Source organism: Pelobates fuscus, chromosome 4, assembly GCF_036172605.1.
Source record: "Pelobates fuscus isolate aPelFus1 chromosome 4, aPelFus1.pri, whole genome shotgun sequence".
Taxonomy (NCBI): Eukaryota; Metazoa; Chordata; class Amphibia; order Anura; family Pelobatidae; genus Pelobates; species Pelobates fuscus.
Window position 1 is genome coordinate 87736916 of NC_086320.1, and position 13568 is coordinate 87750483.

General features: G+C 38.1%; 1 protein-coding gene across 1 annotated transcript in view; it reads right to left on the reverse strand.

Moving 5' to 3' along the window:
• CHD7 (chromodomain helicase DNA binding protein 7) overlaps positions 1-13568 on the reverse strand; it is a 102744-nt gene that overhangs the window by 35488 nt on the left and 53688 nt on the right. The window contains exons 4-12 of the mRNA XM_063451369.1: positions 12165-12303; positions 11890-12021; positions 10109-10174; positions 7492-7599; positions 4852-4907; positions 4307-4421; positions 1896-1979; positions 936-1073; positions 715-836 (exon numbers count right to left, since the gene is read on the reverse strand). Of these exons, the coding sequence (XP_063307439.1) occupies positions 715-836; positions 936-1073; positions 1896-1979; positions 4307-4421; positions 4852-4907; positions 7492-7599; positions 10109-10174; positions 11890-12021; positions 12165-12303 (960 nt within the window). The remainder of the gene's footprint in view (positions 1-714; positions 837-935; positions 1074-1895; positions 1980-4306; positions 4422-4851; positions 4908-7491; positions 7600-10108; positions 10175-11889; positions 12022-12164; positions 12304-13568) is intronic.

Below are 13568 nucleotides of genomic sequence, written 5' to 3' on the forward strand. Positions count from 1 at the left end.
CGAATAAAAATAAAAATAAAAAAAAACTAATAAAGCAAGAGTCACTTTGGATACCCTGATTTAATCTATTCATAGGGCCAGCCCTATATACACTTAACTAAGATTTCCCTCCAAGTCTCTCGAGACACAGACAGGGTTACTGACTAAAGTGAAAACAAACTGAATTTCTAATGCGTTCCATATTCTAAAAGTGTGAGACTAGTTTTCAAAGAAACAGTCTTTCCCCAGCACAATTTAACATGTACAGAAGGGTCGACTGACATTTTGTTAACGTGAAAAGGCTCATTTAACAAGTGTGGAATATTTTTTTTTTTTTTTTTATAGAATGCAGGTTTATTGTGGTTAACTAAAAAATAAATAAAATAGTTGATCAGATGCCAGTTCCCAGAGGAAATTGGGTATTTATGATATAAAGTAGGAAACACAGGCGGCTTTAATGGGTTAACGGAGCTCTGCTTTTGATTCTTGTCTGGGCTGCTAAATGTAATGTAGCTTTTAATGGGAGGGGGAAAAAAAACAAAGTTTTTAAAATATGAGCATCGTAAAAAATATGGTTTTCCACTTTTTTATTATTATTTTTTTTATTTATTTTTTATAGCATATAAATCTAAGTCCCTGAGATGTCAATAAAATGTGCAAGGTTAAACGATGCCATGAAACAAAGCTATTAAAGTTTAGTAAAGCTACTGCACAAAGGGTGGGGAATATACTTACGCGTTGTACCAGTTGAATAGCAGCCAATTCACTCCTTCCAACTGGTATTCCCTGAGACTGTTATTGTTTTTATACTCCCTGGAAGTCTCCGATTTCTTCCACTCATCAGCGGGAGGTCGCTCCTGTTTCAAATGCAGTAAATCCCATTAGTGGTTTTCCGAAAGACCACATAACTGAGCTATTTTCAAATAAAAACACTGGTTGGCTGTGCCAATTCTTACCACGCGCTCTGTTTTTGGCTCCCTGCTCTGGAGTTTCTCAAATTCTTCAATCTTTGCTGGATCCAAGTCTTGTTTAAGCTCCCAAGTGCTGTCTTCATATGGTAGAGAGCACCACTTCACCAAGTAATGACTCACCGGCTGCAAAAGGCAGGTGCAACACAGTTACAGAACGCAGACACAGCAACACAAGAGGCAAGAAATGAAAACTGCCAACAGTTAGTTCAGCAGGAGATTTATTTATCCAAGTTCTTTTAAAAAAATAAATAGAAAAAAAAAAATCTACAGTCTATGCAGAAATTTATTAAGATTCTAATCACAAGCAAAAAAATTAAATAAATAATTAAGCTGCAAGATCTTAAGTGTCTAAGATTGGGTGTCACTAAGTCCCAGACATGTACTATCTGAAATGTTCCTATATCCTATAATCAGCGCTTGGAATAGGAGTTATATTATTGCTGTTGAAGCCATTAGGGCTAAACAACGTTTACTATAACGGAGGACTCATTATATGGCATACATTTTAGGACTTTCTAGATCACGGTAGTTATGGAATTTGACTTATTCTAATCTAGTTCTATAACAGTTCTCGGACTACCTGTCTATAATCACTTGTCCAACTCATCCTTGAATGCATATTTTTCTCGTACCCACCCCCACCCCTTCCTCTTAAGACAGGCACCGCACAGCATTGCAAAGCATTCTATGTCAATCGCTTTACTTTAGTTAACACTGACTAGATTTACCTGAAAAGCATATTGTGATAGTGGCAACTATTAACACAGAGGGGGACAGGTTGGACGCAGTTGTACGATTAATATCGTACCGGGGAAATGGGGATTTCTGCATTAATTTGTGTAAGTAGTGTAGTCAAGTGACAGGAAAACGTCAGTGGAGAATGATGCATTGTATAGATTTGAGAATTGCTGAGTGGGAGGGATTGTGTTAACATTTATTATTTACCTCTCCTTTTTCATCCACACTGACAGAGACATCCAGTAGCCGATCGACTTCCACATAGTCAGGATTAAAGAGATCATCTTCAATCTGTTAACAAACAGGACAATCTTAGTCCTATTTAGTGCATTCCATAGGGAGAAAACCTCCGTCCATCACATTGAACACATTGTTAGGGTCACAGCAACACTGCAATACTCAGACAACCTCAAAACTTGCTAATTGAAATATTACAATTTAGCAGGATAGCTCCCAGTGAGGAGATCCTTAGACTTTGCTAGCCGAGCCTCTTAATTACTGTGTGAAACCTTTTACAGTGGGAGAAAGTTGAATATTTTAAATGAAGTGTGAAATTACAATTCACTAATGAGCAATCTAAAGAGGCTTATAAGCTCCCACAGTTTCTCAAAAGCTGCGGTGGTTTAAACATAATGGTGGAGACTATTAACCCTTGTGTTTCCACAATGAAGTGCACCAGTGTTGCACAGCATTCAAACATGTCAACAATGAACCCTTAACCTAGAGCAGTGGTTCCCAACCCAGTCCTCAAGAACCCCCGAACAGTCCAGGATTTAGGGACTACCCAGCTGTGTCTAAGGTGTGTTTGGAAAGGAAAACAATTTTTTTTTACACAACAGGATAATCCCTAAACCCTGGACTGCTAGGGGGCAGTTGAGGACTTTGTTGGGAACCCCTGACCTAGAGGGACAAGCAATTTAAAGGAATACGTTTTAGGGAAAAATTCTTACAAGTCAATCACTTTGAAAACTCATCAATTAAGCACCAGAACTCTCCACCTCCCAACACCTGTATTTTCTACGAACTGTGTTCAAAAATACAATTTACTTTCAGCAAGCTTTTCTATTATTCTGTCAGAAATTTTAGCATTCCAAAATTTATAATAGAAATACACTAATTAAAAGTAATAATAATAATATCGATCAGCGGCAATTATTCTGAGGTCAAGAAAGAAAGAATACAAATTTAAAAAATATTATGTGGAATACTATGGGGCACATGCTGAATGTGTAGGGAAACAAAATAAGCTAATCATGACCTTCAGGAAAATGACATTTCTGAACACAAACTAGAGGCCATATTTAGGCTTCTCAATCAAATTTGTTTTGAGGGTTAGTTCCCTACAGGTAGGAAGGTCTGTCAGTCTAGGGCTGACAAAGAAGGCAGAGGACTTTCAACTGCATGACCCTGGCTCTAGTACTGCATACAGATCTAAGTGAAATTAAATTGGTGATCAGAAGCTTAGTCTCATGTGGGCAATTGTCCAAATCAGAGAAGGACAGCCACAATCCTCCGCATAATTAGCTGCTGTAGAGATCTGGGGCAGAATATGCATGAATGCTTCCAGCATAGCAAGGAGACTGGCCTTAACCCTCTCCTGACATGAAAAAAGTCTGCAACTATCACTTATAATTGGCACAATAAGCAATGATAGCCACATAAAAATATATATATTATATATACACACACACACACACTGTGGCATTTGGCAGCTGTTGTATTTATGAAAAATACTAGTACAATAACCACAGTAGCTTAGAAAAGAGATGAGACCACTTGAACAGGGTTAATGCTTATCATTCCCCAGAAGGGCAATGGGAACTGTAAAAAAGTCATACTTTGCAGAAGAGAAAAAAAAGTTACAAAATAGACTTCCTCATTAAGGTGCGTTTTCCCTCCATACTCTTGTTTAAATAGAGTACCTGAGAGAATCAATTTCCATTTTTTCCCCAGAATGCAGTGAAAGTTCAGCCTGCTCAGTGAATATCCAGAACTGATAACTGAAACAAACTCAATACGCCAAATAAACTCCAAACCTATAAAAAACTTGCTTTGTTTACTCTGGTCTATTAGGAATCTGCTACATAGGTCTTAAATCATTCGCCAGGGTGCAAAAAGAAGGAAGTGAAATTTAAAAAGAAATAAAGAGAAAAAAAAAAAACCACACAACATACTACATTGATCGTATATGAAAGAGGATTGATTTTCTTAAGGCATGTATTACTAAAAAATTTTTAATCATATATTCCTGATTATGTGTGAGTTCATATACCACTAAATTCCTAACGTTAAACAGAATGCTTCCTGTTTCCAACATTCTCTGCACTACAGCAGGCAAAACAAATTAAAGGATGCAAGCTTTTTTATTTACACACACAGGTGATTTTCTTTTGTGTGTGTGAACATTGATGTCTTAAGATGCATCAGCTGGTACAGACTGTACAAAGAGCATGTACATTATGTAACAATATGATTTGATTCATTACCTACACTGTCCTTTTCAGAAGTGGATACAGATACAAAACTAAACATTTAATATCACACAAAACTCAACAAGTATTTTCAGTCATTTATACCAGATACGCTCCATACATTTCCAGGTAATACATGTATCATACCTCCGAAAGGAACTTGTTTTGTCCTTGCTTGGCCCGAAACCTTTTTATCTTTTGGTGAATCCTTTTATCTTTCTCCAATTCCTCTAAGGTAGCCCACTGACAATGCAAGTATGAGCTGGAAATAAAATTAGGGTTAAAAAGATGAATACATTTTTGCATTGTATCACTGCACCATAAAAGCCACAAATACATAAAGTGTGGAAAAAAAAAAAATGAATTCCTGAGTGATTAGGACACACGGCTAATTGAAGTGTGTGAATGACACAAAAGAGGCATTCTCCGGTCCACCAAACCTGGTTCTTAACTTTTTGAACCAACTCATACTCATTGGCACATTGCTTCTATGTTGATTTGCAGAATAAATGAATTATAAATTTGAATAGTGACAGGGTAACAAAGAATATTTAAACGTTCCTTAAATGTAAAGATGCATGTATAGCGTTCTGTTAAATCCCATCTCCATACAGGAACCAGGACATTGGGTAATATAGCTAGAAAGGTCTTTCACAAAGCTTTTTAATTAAACAGAAGAAAATTGTACTTACAAGTTCTTATATTTCACATAAAATTCTTCAACTTCAACTTCTTCACCGGACTCCACCTATAAAAGTAGAACCATAAATCAAAAACCAAAATTTCCTGGCTTTGCATTTTGGTTGCAGTTCGTTAGAACAAGAAATACCAACACTACCAGATACAACGAGATGGGCAACTGATGTTCGGTCAATGTCCCATAACCAGGCTGGCCACTTAAATGCCGAACATCAGTTTCCCAAATTAAGGAAGATACTAGCATTGCACCAACTAGATCAAAACGAATATTTTAGATATCCCTGTAAGTGTGGTCCGAGTGAATATACAGGATATGAGCAATTTTCATGCAAAGCTTTTAACCATTACATTCTGTTAAGAGTTAAGCAAATCCTCTAACACAGCTGCAAGATTTTGCATTGTCATAACTTACAGATGACTCATTTTTAACTCCTCCCTCACCACACGCCGTTTTTATTCACAACAACCTGAATCCGTCACTGGCTGGCTGCCAAACCCACAGCGTTAAGTAGACGCCAAGTGTACCATTTTCTCAGGCAGTATCCAATTAGCAACTGCACTCCTTAATGCCAAATGTATTATTTTTGGCTGGCTCAAGACAGTCTTTCTGCATTTTACAATTGGCTTCCACAGGGTGTACGACTGCGTTGAGAGAAAGCTAACCACGACTACAAAATACTTGTGGTCCAGATTTATACTTCCGCTGTGTTCACACTTAAAAGCAGCAGCAAGTGTGTGATTGAGTCTGTTTTGCGCTAGCGCTCTCCCTAAGAGGTTAAAATACTGATTGAGGACATAAGATCTGAGATATGCTGGAGGAAAGGAGGCTGTGCGGTCTCCTGCTCAGCATGAACGCCTAAGAATGAATGACTGGGTGAAGCAGACTGTGTGCTAGTACAACATTCCTGGAAAGATGCTGTCACCGAGTGTATATTAGAAAGAGTTAGTTTCATAACAAACCATGGAATGTTACGGTGGGCTCTTATGCTGGTGCTTTATACACAGCTGTTAAATCAGCCCAGAAAAGGGGGGGGGGGGGGGTGGTGGTAAAGATGGGGGAGTATTAACCTCTTTCAGAAAGGTTTTAACCTCTTATTTGCCTGGATGATTCATGTCAGACCAAGTAAAGCATTTAATCTTAACCAGAAACTACCCTTTATGACAAATTCTGCATATATAAGCATAAAAATCTATGCAGATGTGGGAATTTACCAGTCTGATTTTTAGTGTAGGTTTTAGTACAATCCTGAAGCAAAGCATTGTCTGCACTTGGCCCTGCCACATCTGCCGATGTACTGCTCCAGGTATCCACCAACACTCACAAAAACACTTGACATTTCAAAACACAAGCTATGCCACTGTTCTAGTTCATCTCAATTATTAACATTTAGCATCTAATGGATATGGATTAACAGATATGGATTTGTTTAAACAAATATCAAAATTAATGGCACAACTAAAAAAAGGACCTACCCATGAACCAATAAAAATACTTTGATTTAGAAGACAGTATGACCGGAAGCAAATCGTGGTGTTGATGCCCTAAGATGCACTGCCCTTTCCAGGACAGTATTTGTCATGAAGTCAGCTCTATGAGTCACATACATAGAAAACATTTTCTACAGGGGAGAGATTTCTGGAAAACACTGAAATTTGTGCCAAGGATCACACACTAAGTGCATGCAGAGATACCAGTGGATAAACAACAGCCTTTATTACGAAGTGTAGGTAGAATAGTGAGCAGCGAACACACACAGAATGTTTGCTATAGCGTTCAATCACTAGGTGAATTACAGGAGCCAAGAATGGTAAACTCCTCCCTTTCGACTCTAGGAAAAAACACATCATTTCCTGCTAATGACCCATGCCACATTTATCGCAGACTAACACAGGGCAGAGCGACTTTCAAAGAAACGCTGCTGTACATCGCTTTCAAAACCATCTCTTTGCTCCTAGGAAAATGCTATTTTGTGCATACTCAAAACCATGTAAAAGTATATATATATACACACACACTTAAAAATAAAATCCAGAATACTGTAATAAGTCAGTAATAGCCTTTTAACTGTTAGTGGGGACAGTATTCACATCCTCCCACAAATAAATACTACTATACAAAGCGCAGCGTTTAATCATTGATACATATTGGTAGTTTTTAAACACCTATTTCTTAATGTGCTCAGTAAAATATTTTTTCTTGTCTAGAAAAAAAAAAGTAAAAAATAAAAAATACAAAAAATGGGACTGGAATTAATAGAAGAGACAGCCAACTGAGTAATACGCTCTGAGTCACAGCTCTTCAAAGTCAGTCATCACATGGGTCAGCGAACCAGTCATTCCCACTGTTCTCAGGAGAGTCTGAAAGGTCATACTGTTAGAAGATCCAGGACAGACTTTTTAATCTAGATGCAAAAATTTATTTAAAGTTCACCTCTCTACAATGCCATCACGTTAACATGATCAGATATATCTCAGAGGAGATTTGCATTTAGGTTTTACTTAAAACAGAACTGTCACCATCTGAGAACTTTGGCAAATTTGAAAAAAACAAAAACAAAAAAAACACAACAACAACAACAGCGGCATCACCAATGGGGATCTGGTGGCAGCAGGGAGAGGGGAGTTTAACTTACCTGAACTTGTCCCTTGCAGGCGCCGCCATCATCTTCCGGCTGGTCCTCAGGAGCACCAGGAGTCAACGTCACTGCTATACTCTCACAGATGGGGGGTTGACAGAGCCGCTTTAAAAAAAAAAAAAACATTATGGATATATATGGGGGAGACGAGGGGGGGGGGGGGGAGGGGGGGAACAGTCACCGCCAAATGTTTTAGAGCATATCATAACAATGAAATATGTATTAATGTTCATAAAGTGTGTAGAAATGTAATTAAAACACCAACACAGTTAAGAGATAATTTGTCTTACCTTAAGTGTCTACCTTGACCAAAAACAGGGGGATAAGTTATTGTGTCACTTATCGCAAGATAATATCTATGTAGGCCCCTGCAGTTTTGTAGGATCCTTCATAGATATCAGTGTTGCACATGATGTTGGCTTCTGGAGGAAGAAGCTCCTGGAGTTTAAGAAGGTGGCACGTGCAGGGGACAGCATTCGGTTAAGTACAACTAACCTCTGCTGCACCCTTAGGCCACTGCATTCAAAGCATCAATGTCACCACTGGGAGTCTTGTCAAAATAGGCAAACAAGGTGACAGAGCCGCTTAAATACACCCTACACGCCGCTGTATTTTTGAATAGTTATTGACCTCTTACCTCAAAAAAAAATAAAAATTAAATGTACAAATAAAATATTAAATAAATGATAGGGGTGGCAAAAACCCAAACGAAAGGTTAAGCTACTGACAAGCAAGAGAGGATAACAAGATTCTGGCTCTGTTCTATAAACAACCCAATTTAAACAGAAAAAAAACCTTAAGCAAATCACAATTACTGCATAAGAACTTTAACAGTACAGTAAGTATTTTAGAGTATACAAAACATAATCACATTAGTGGTGACATTGTATACTACTACCCTCTGTCCTTTAAGTAGACTAGAACAGTGGTAATCTTTATGCAATGTTTGATCGTCTAGATATCTACTTGGATAAAAATCTAGATCACTTTTTAGATCAAAGTGCTAAAAAAAATATATATATATATATATATATATATATATATAATCTAATTAACCAGTTAAAATGCAGAGCATTTAGTGTACCATGTGATCAAGTCTGCACATTCAAAACCATTACGCTTTACACTAGTGATTCAGGTCATTGGTATTCCTGGGTTGTCTTACATGAACTGCTCATGTCGGGGCGCACGATTTCAGTTAGGTTAAGGTCAGTGATCTGACTCAGCAATTCCAAAATATTTTTTTTTCCTTCTTCAGCCATTCAGTTAAAAATTAACTTGTGTGTTAGGATGGCTGTTGTGCTGCATGACCCACATTCTGTTAAGTTTCAACTGCAAAGCAGACACAAAGTATTTTGCAGACTATGCTGGTACCATTCAACACATACCTCCCAAGTGTCCCTATTTAGGAGGGACAGTATCCATTTGGGGCTAAAATCCATCTGGCCCTCTTTTCTAGTCTAATGTCCCCCTTTTCTAAGAGCTCCATATTGTTGGTGTGCCTGGGTGAATGATAGATCCACAGCAATAATGCTCACAGTAATGTGACTTTAAACTACAATAAATGTGTTTAGAAATCAGTCTGTGCAAATAATATGCTTTGTTCTTGTTCTAAATGTTTTAGTTGAATAAATTGTTACTAGTAAGACACCTAAAATTTCCCAGAACAACTCTGCTTTGGCCACACCCCCAACCCCCCTCATCCTCCCCTCCCACTCACTCCCCTAAAATTAATGTATCCCTCTATGTCCATTTGAAATGCTGCAAGGCATATTAAACATGTACTGTTTCCTTTAGGATTATGAGCGGTGTGTGTCTCCTAACCATGACACCAATCATATGACTTCAATGTCGGAAAATTCCACTTTCATCCCATCCATCTGCTGTACATTCAACATCCACTTAAATCTTTGTCATAGTATATTCATATGTTCATTTTTATTCAGAGTTTTCATTACAGCAAAACACAAACATGTCAATTAACCCCTTATGGATGGAGGTAATTGTCCACATTCTAAACCAAAACACATTTTTAGCAGTTACTCTGGGCTCTGAGTAACTTTGATTGAATACCACTCCTTGCAAGGGTAACAAATCGCATTGAATGCAAAATTGGTGAAAACATGGCTTAATTGCCATAAAATATTTGGTTAACTCTTTAGTACTGACTAGTGACTAATGTCAATAAAACCTGCATCATGAGTATCAGACTTTGATTTTGACAACCAAAGTTTGCAACAAAAATCACACTCACTTGTCATTTCAATACCTAAAATTAGCCCCTTAATAGAGTGGTCTGTCCGAAATTCACTTTTCCAATAATAAAATGTAAATTATGCATTAACAAGTCCAGAAAATCCCTACGAATTGTGTTTATTATAATTATAGTTAATTAATAACAAATCACAATATAGATCAAATGTATAAAAACCGATTCTCTCTCATCAAAATAAAATTGCTAAGAATATGCATTTTTACAGACCGAAAAACTGATAATTCTCAATACCCAACACTAAGATTTAATGGATTCACCTTTAAAACACACTTGCTGAACACCTGCTCTCCAGCCATTTGACACACATAATATTAAAAAAATAAATAAAATCTAAATTACCGGTTTCTTTGTGAATCGGCAGCTCATGATTTTCTCAACAACAGGTCCTTCAGCATCAAGTGCCTCCTAGAAATTAAAAAGACAGTGAATTAGAACATATGCTTTGGAGCTTAGCGCAATGCCGCAAAACAATGATATATGTGTATGGCTTAAAGAGACATTGTCAAATGCTCATTAGCATTAAAGAGAAGCAAAGAACAACAAAAGAACTGTGGGACTATGTAATTACCTGCTTTTATTGATACCATTTAGTTCCATTGATGTAAGTGACCCTACAAATTTAATGAATATAAGTAACGAGCAATGATTATTTTCTTAAAGCGAGGCCCGGGGAAGTCACCTTGAAGTGTGGAGTTTCTCGGTTAGCCTGTGCACTATTCTTGGACCTAAACGTACTCTAGTTAATTGTTAGCAGTCCTTTCTGAACACACAGTCACTGTTCAATAATAAGAGTGGAATTAGTGCAGAGCTGGTTATGCAGGCACACTGGCCACTCTGGGAAACAAAGCTTCATTCATTAAAGTGATAGTAACTATTGATCTTCAATAGCTCTCGAGGAGAATGGTGATTAGGGCTCCACAATGTCAGACCCCCCCCCCCCCCAACAACTATTTCATAATGTCACAAACTACAGGACACCATAAAAGCATGACCAAGACCACTCCTATTTACTATTTTCCGCACTCAATGCAAACACAATTGCCTCCGTCTCTTTAAAAAAAAAAAAAACGACAATATGCAATATTAAATTACACTTTTTACATAATTGAGCAGACTAGTTAAAGGGACACTCCAGTACCAGGAAACCATATCTGTTTTCCTGGCACTGCAGGACCCTGCCGTGCCCCTCTCCCTCCCACCCCACGTTGCTGAAGGGGTCAAAGCCCCTTCAGTGACTTACCAGAGTGCAGCGCCGATGTCCCTGGGTCAGGCTCCGCCTACTCTCCTCCCCGCCGTCAGGCAGCGGGGGAGACTTAATGCGCGTGCGCGGCAATGGCCGCGCACACGCATTAGACCCCGCCGTAACTTTCCTATGTGGATTTTGGCAGGTGATCACATAGCATGAGGACAGCCAGCGTCTTACAACACACTTTTCGTGTTCTAAGAACATGAAAGTCCCTCTAGTGGCTGTCTGATAGACAGCCACTAGAGGAGGACTTAACCCTGCAAGGTTATTATTGCAGTTTGTAAAAACTGCAATAATTACACTTGCAGGGTTAAGAGTGGTAAGAGTTGGCACCAAGAGTGGTAAGAGTTGGCACCCAGACCACTCCAATGGGCAGAAGTGGTCTGGGTGCCTGGAGTGTCCCTTTAAGAAAAACAGGGATATCTAAATAAACGCAGACTTAACTATTCCATTCATTTGATCTGCACAAGGATTATATTCACATATTCGCAAGGATTGTATTCACATATTCTCTCCAATTAAGGTATATAAATGCCTTCATTACCATCTAAGCCACAGGCCTTGGAAGCAGATAAAGTCTGTTTTCTTATGGTGTTCAAAAATGTATCTCCTTCAGACAGAGGCTGTGCAATATACAGGTGCTTTCTATCTCACCAATATTTTCAGCACCTTAACACAAACCCATAACGTGTCCAATAAAGCTAGGTAGTGCTCTTTTTGTTACACATTTTCATCTATATTGAAAGTGCTCGGTCTCCATAAATCTGTATTTTAGTGAACAATTGAAAACCTGTTTCTCTCTCTCTCTCTCTCTCTCTCTCTCCCCCCCTCCCCCCCCCAAAAGTCACAGAAGCCTAAAATGGTGAAGCCTGACCTGCTGCTCAGATGTGTTTGAAGGAGAATCCCTTCCAGTAGCATCTGCATCATCATGTTCTTCATCTGATATTTTAAATTCCAGATCCTCCGTATAGCGTTTCCTTTTAACTTGCCTGCTGGAGCGTCTCTTCTGCAAATATTAATGAGCAGGTGTCAACAGGGGTCACTTTCAGAAAGCAAAAGGTAAGAAGCATCTCAAGATTTCCACTATTTTCAAACTACAGGTTTGTACAACTATGCTGTATAACCTTTCAAGATTATGTAGCCCTATACCTGTATTCCAGAGTCATCCTCTTCTTCTGGAGGTGGAGATGGGAGAGGAGTTTTATCCAAGTCCGTAGCCTCAACACCTTCTGGTTTCACCTTGGGAACTTTTTTCTTTTGAGCGGAACCGTCAGCATCAGACTTATTGCTGTAAAAAGAATAGACAAAAAACACTTTTTATATTTTCAACTCAAAACAAAACGTTCATATGTTTAATAATATGCAGCTTCTATGGGACTGTCAAGCTATACCAAAATAGTCACACGTTCTCGGGATGTCTGTACTCCATTACTGAAAAAACAGAAGCCATGTAGTAAAATATATAAAAATTTTGAATGTTACAAAAAGAATTAAAGCTTAGGGAGTGAAAAATAAAATTGAATGGAAATCTATATTTACAATCAACCTGATTGTTTATGTGGCATAGCATGACTAATGACATTTAGGACCTAGGTTGTACATGCAGGGACATTCTCCATGACAGACAGGACGTGCCATTAAAAACACAAAACAGCTCTCCTGGGTTCATGCATGTTGGAACTAAATGAGTTTCTCGTGTTCAATATAAAGCCGACAGATCCATTTGAAGCAACTTACTAAAGTTACAATATAATATTCGCAAATTCGGATATCAATTCAGATTGAAGGACTTCACATGGACCCTGGTCCAAAGGAGGCCTTCACACCCATCCTTTTCTTGAATGGTTTAGTTAGTTACTACATGTCAAACATATGTTACAAATGTGTTTGCCTACCCCTAGTCTCTAAAGGGTCTAAAAGTGGCAACACAGAGGCAAAAATATTGTAAAGTGTTATTTCCTTCAAGCCAAACGGTGTCAAGTAGGAGGTTTAAGCATATATTAGATTAAATTTGTTTTTTGTAACTGTATAAAAACAGAAAGGTTCGAAATAGGTTTATCTGGTTTCTAGGGTTTCAAAACGTGTTAAGAGTTGCAAAAAAACAATAAATGCGGAGAAGCCTGTGGAACTATGACCTTAAAGTGGTTAAAAATAAATAAATAGATAATGACATTTTAAGTATACTAATATAACTTTGCAACCAACCAATCATATTCATTGCCAGGACCAGAATAGAATACCGCCATTACTTTCCACAGAGCACTAAAGAGTTCCAAGTTTGTCATTATATACAACGCATTCATGGAGTCATGCGGGGGAGCAGCTATCATAAGCTTTCTGCAGAGATTGCCACAAAGCTACCCTCTATTGATCAACTGGTTTACAGACTACCAGAACATTATTGTACAGCGCTATGGAATTTGATGGCGCTATATAAATAAAATAATAATTCTATGCTTTTTAAAAGTGTGGATTATGCTGCATACAACTCAGCCCTCAGCTACTCACAGGAAGTGAACACAATTCAATCAAGAGAGCTAAAAAAGCGAGACC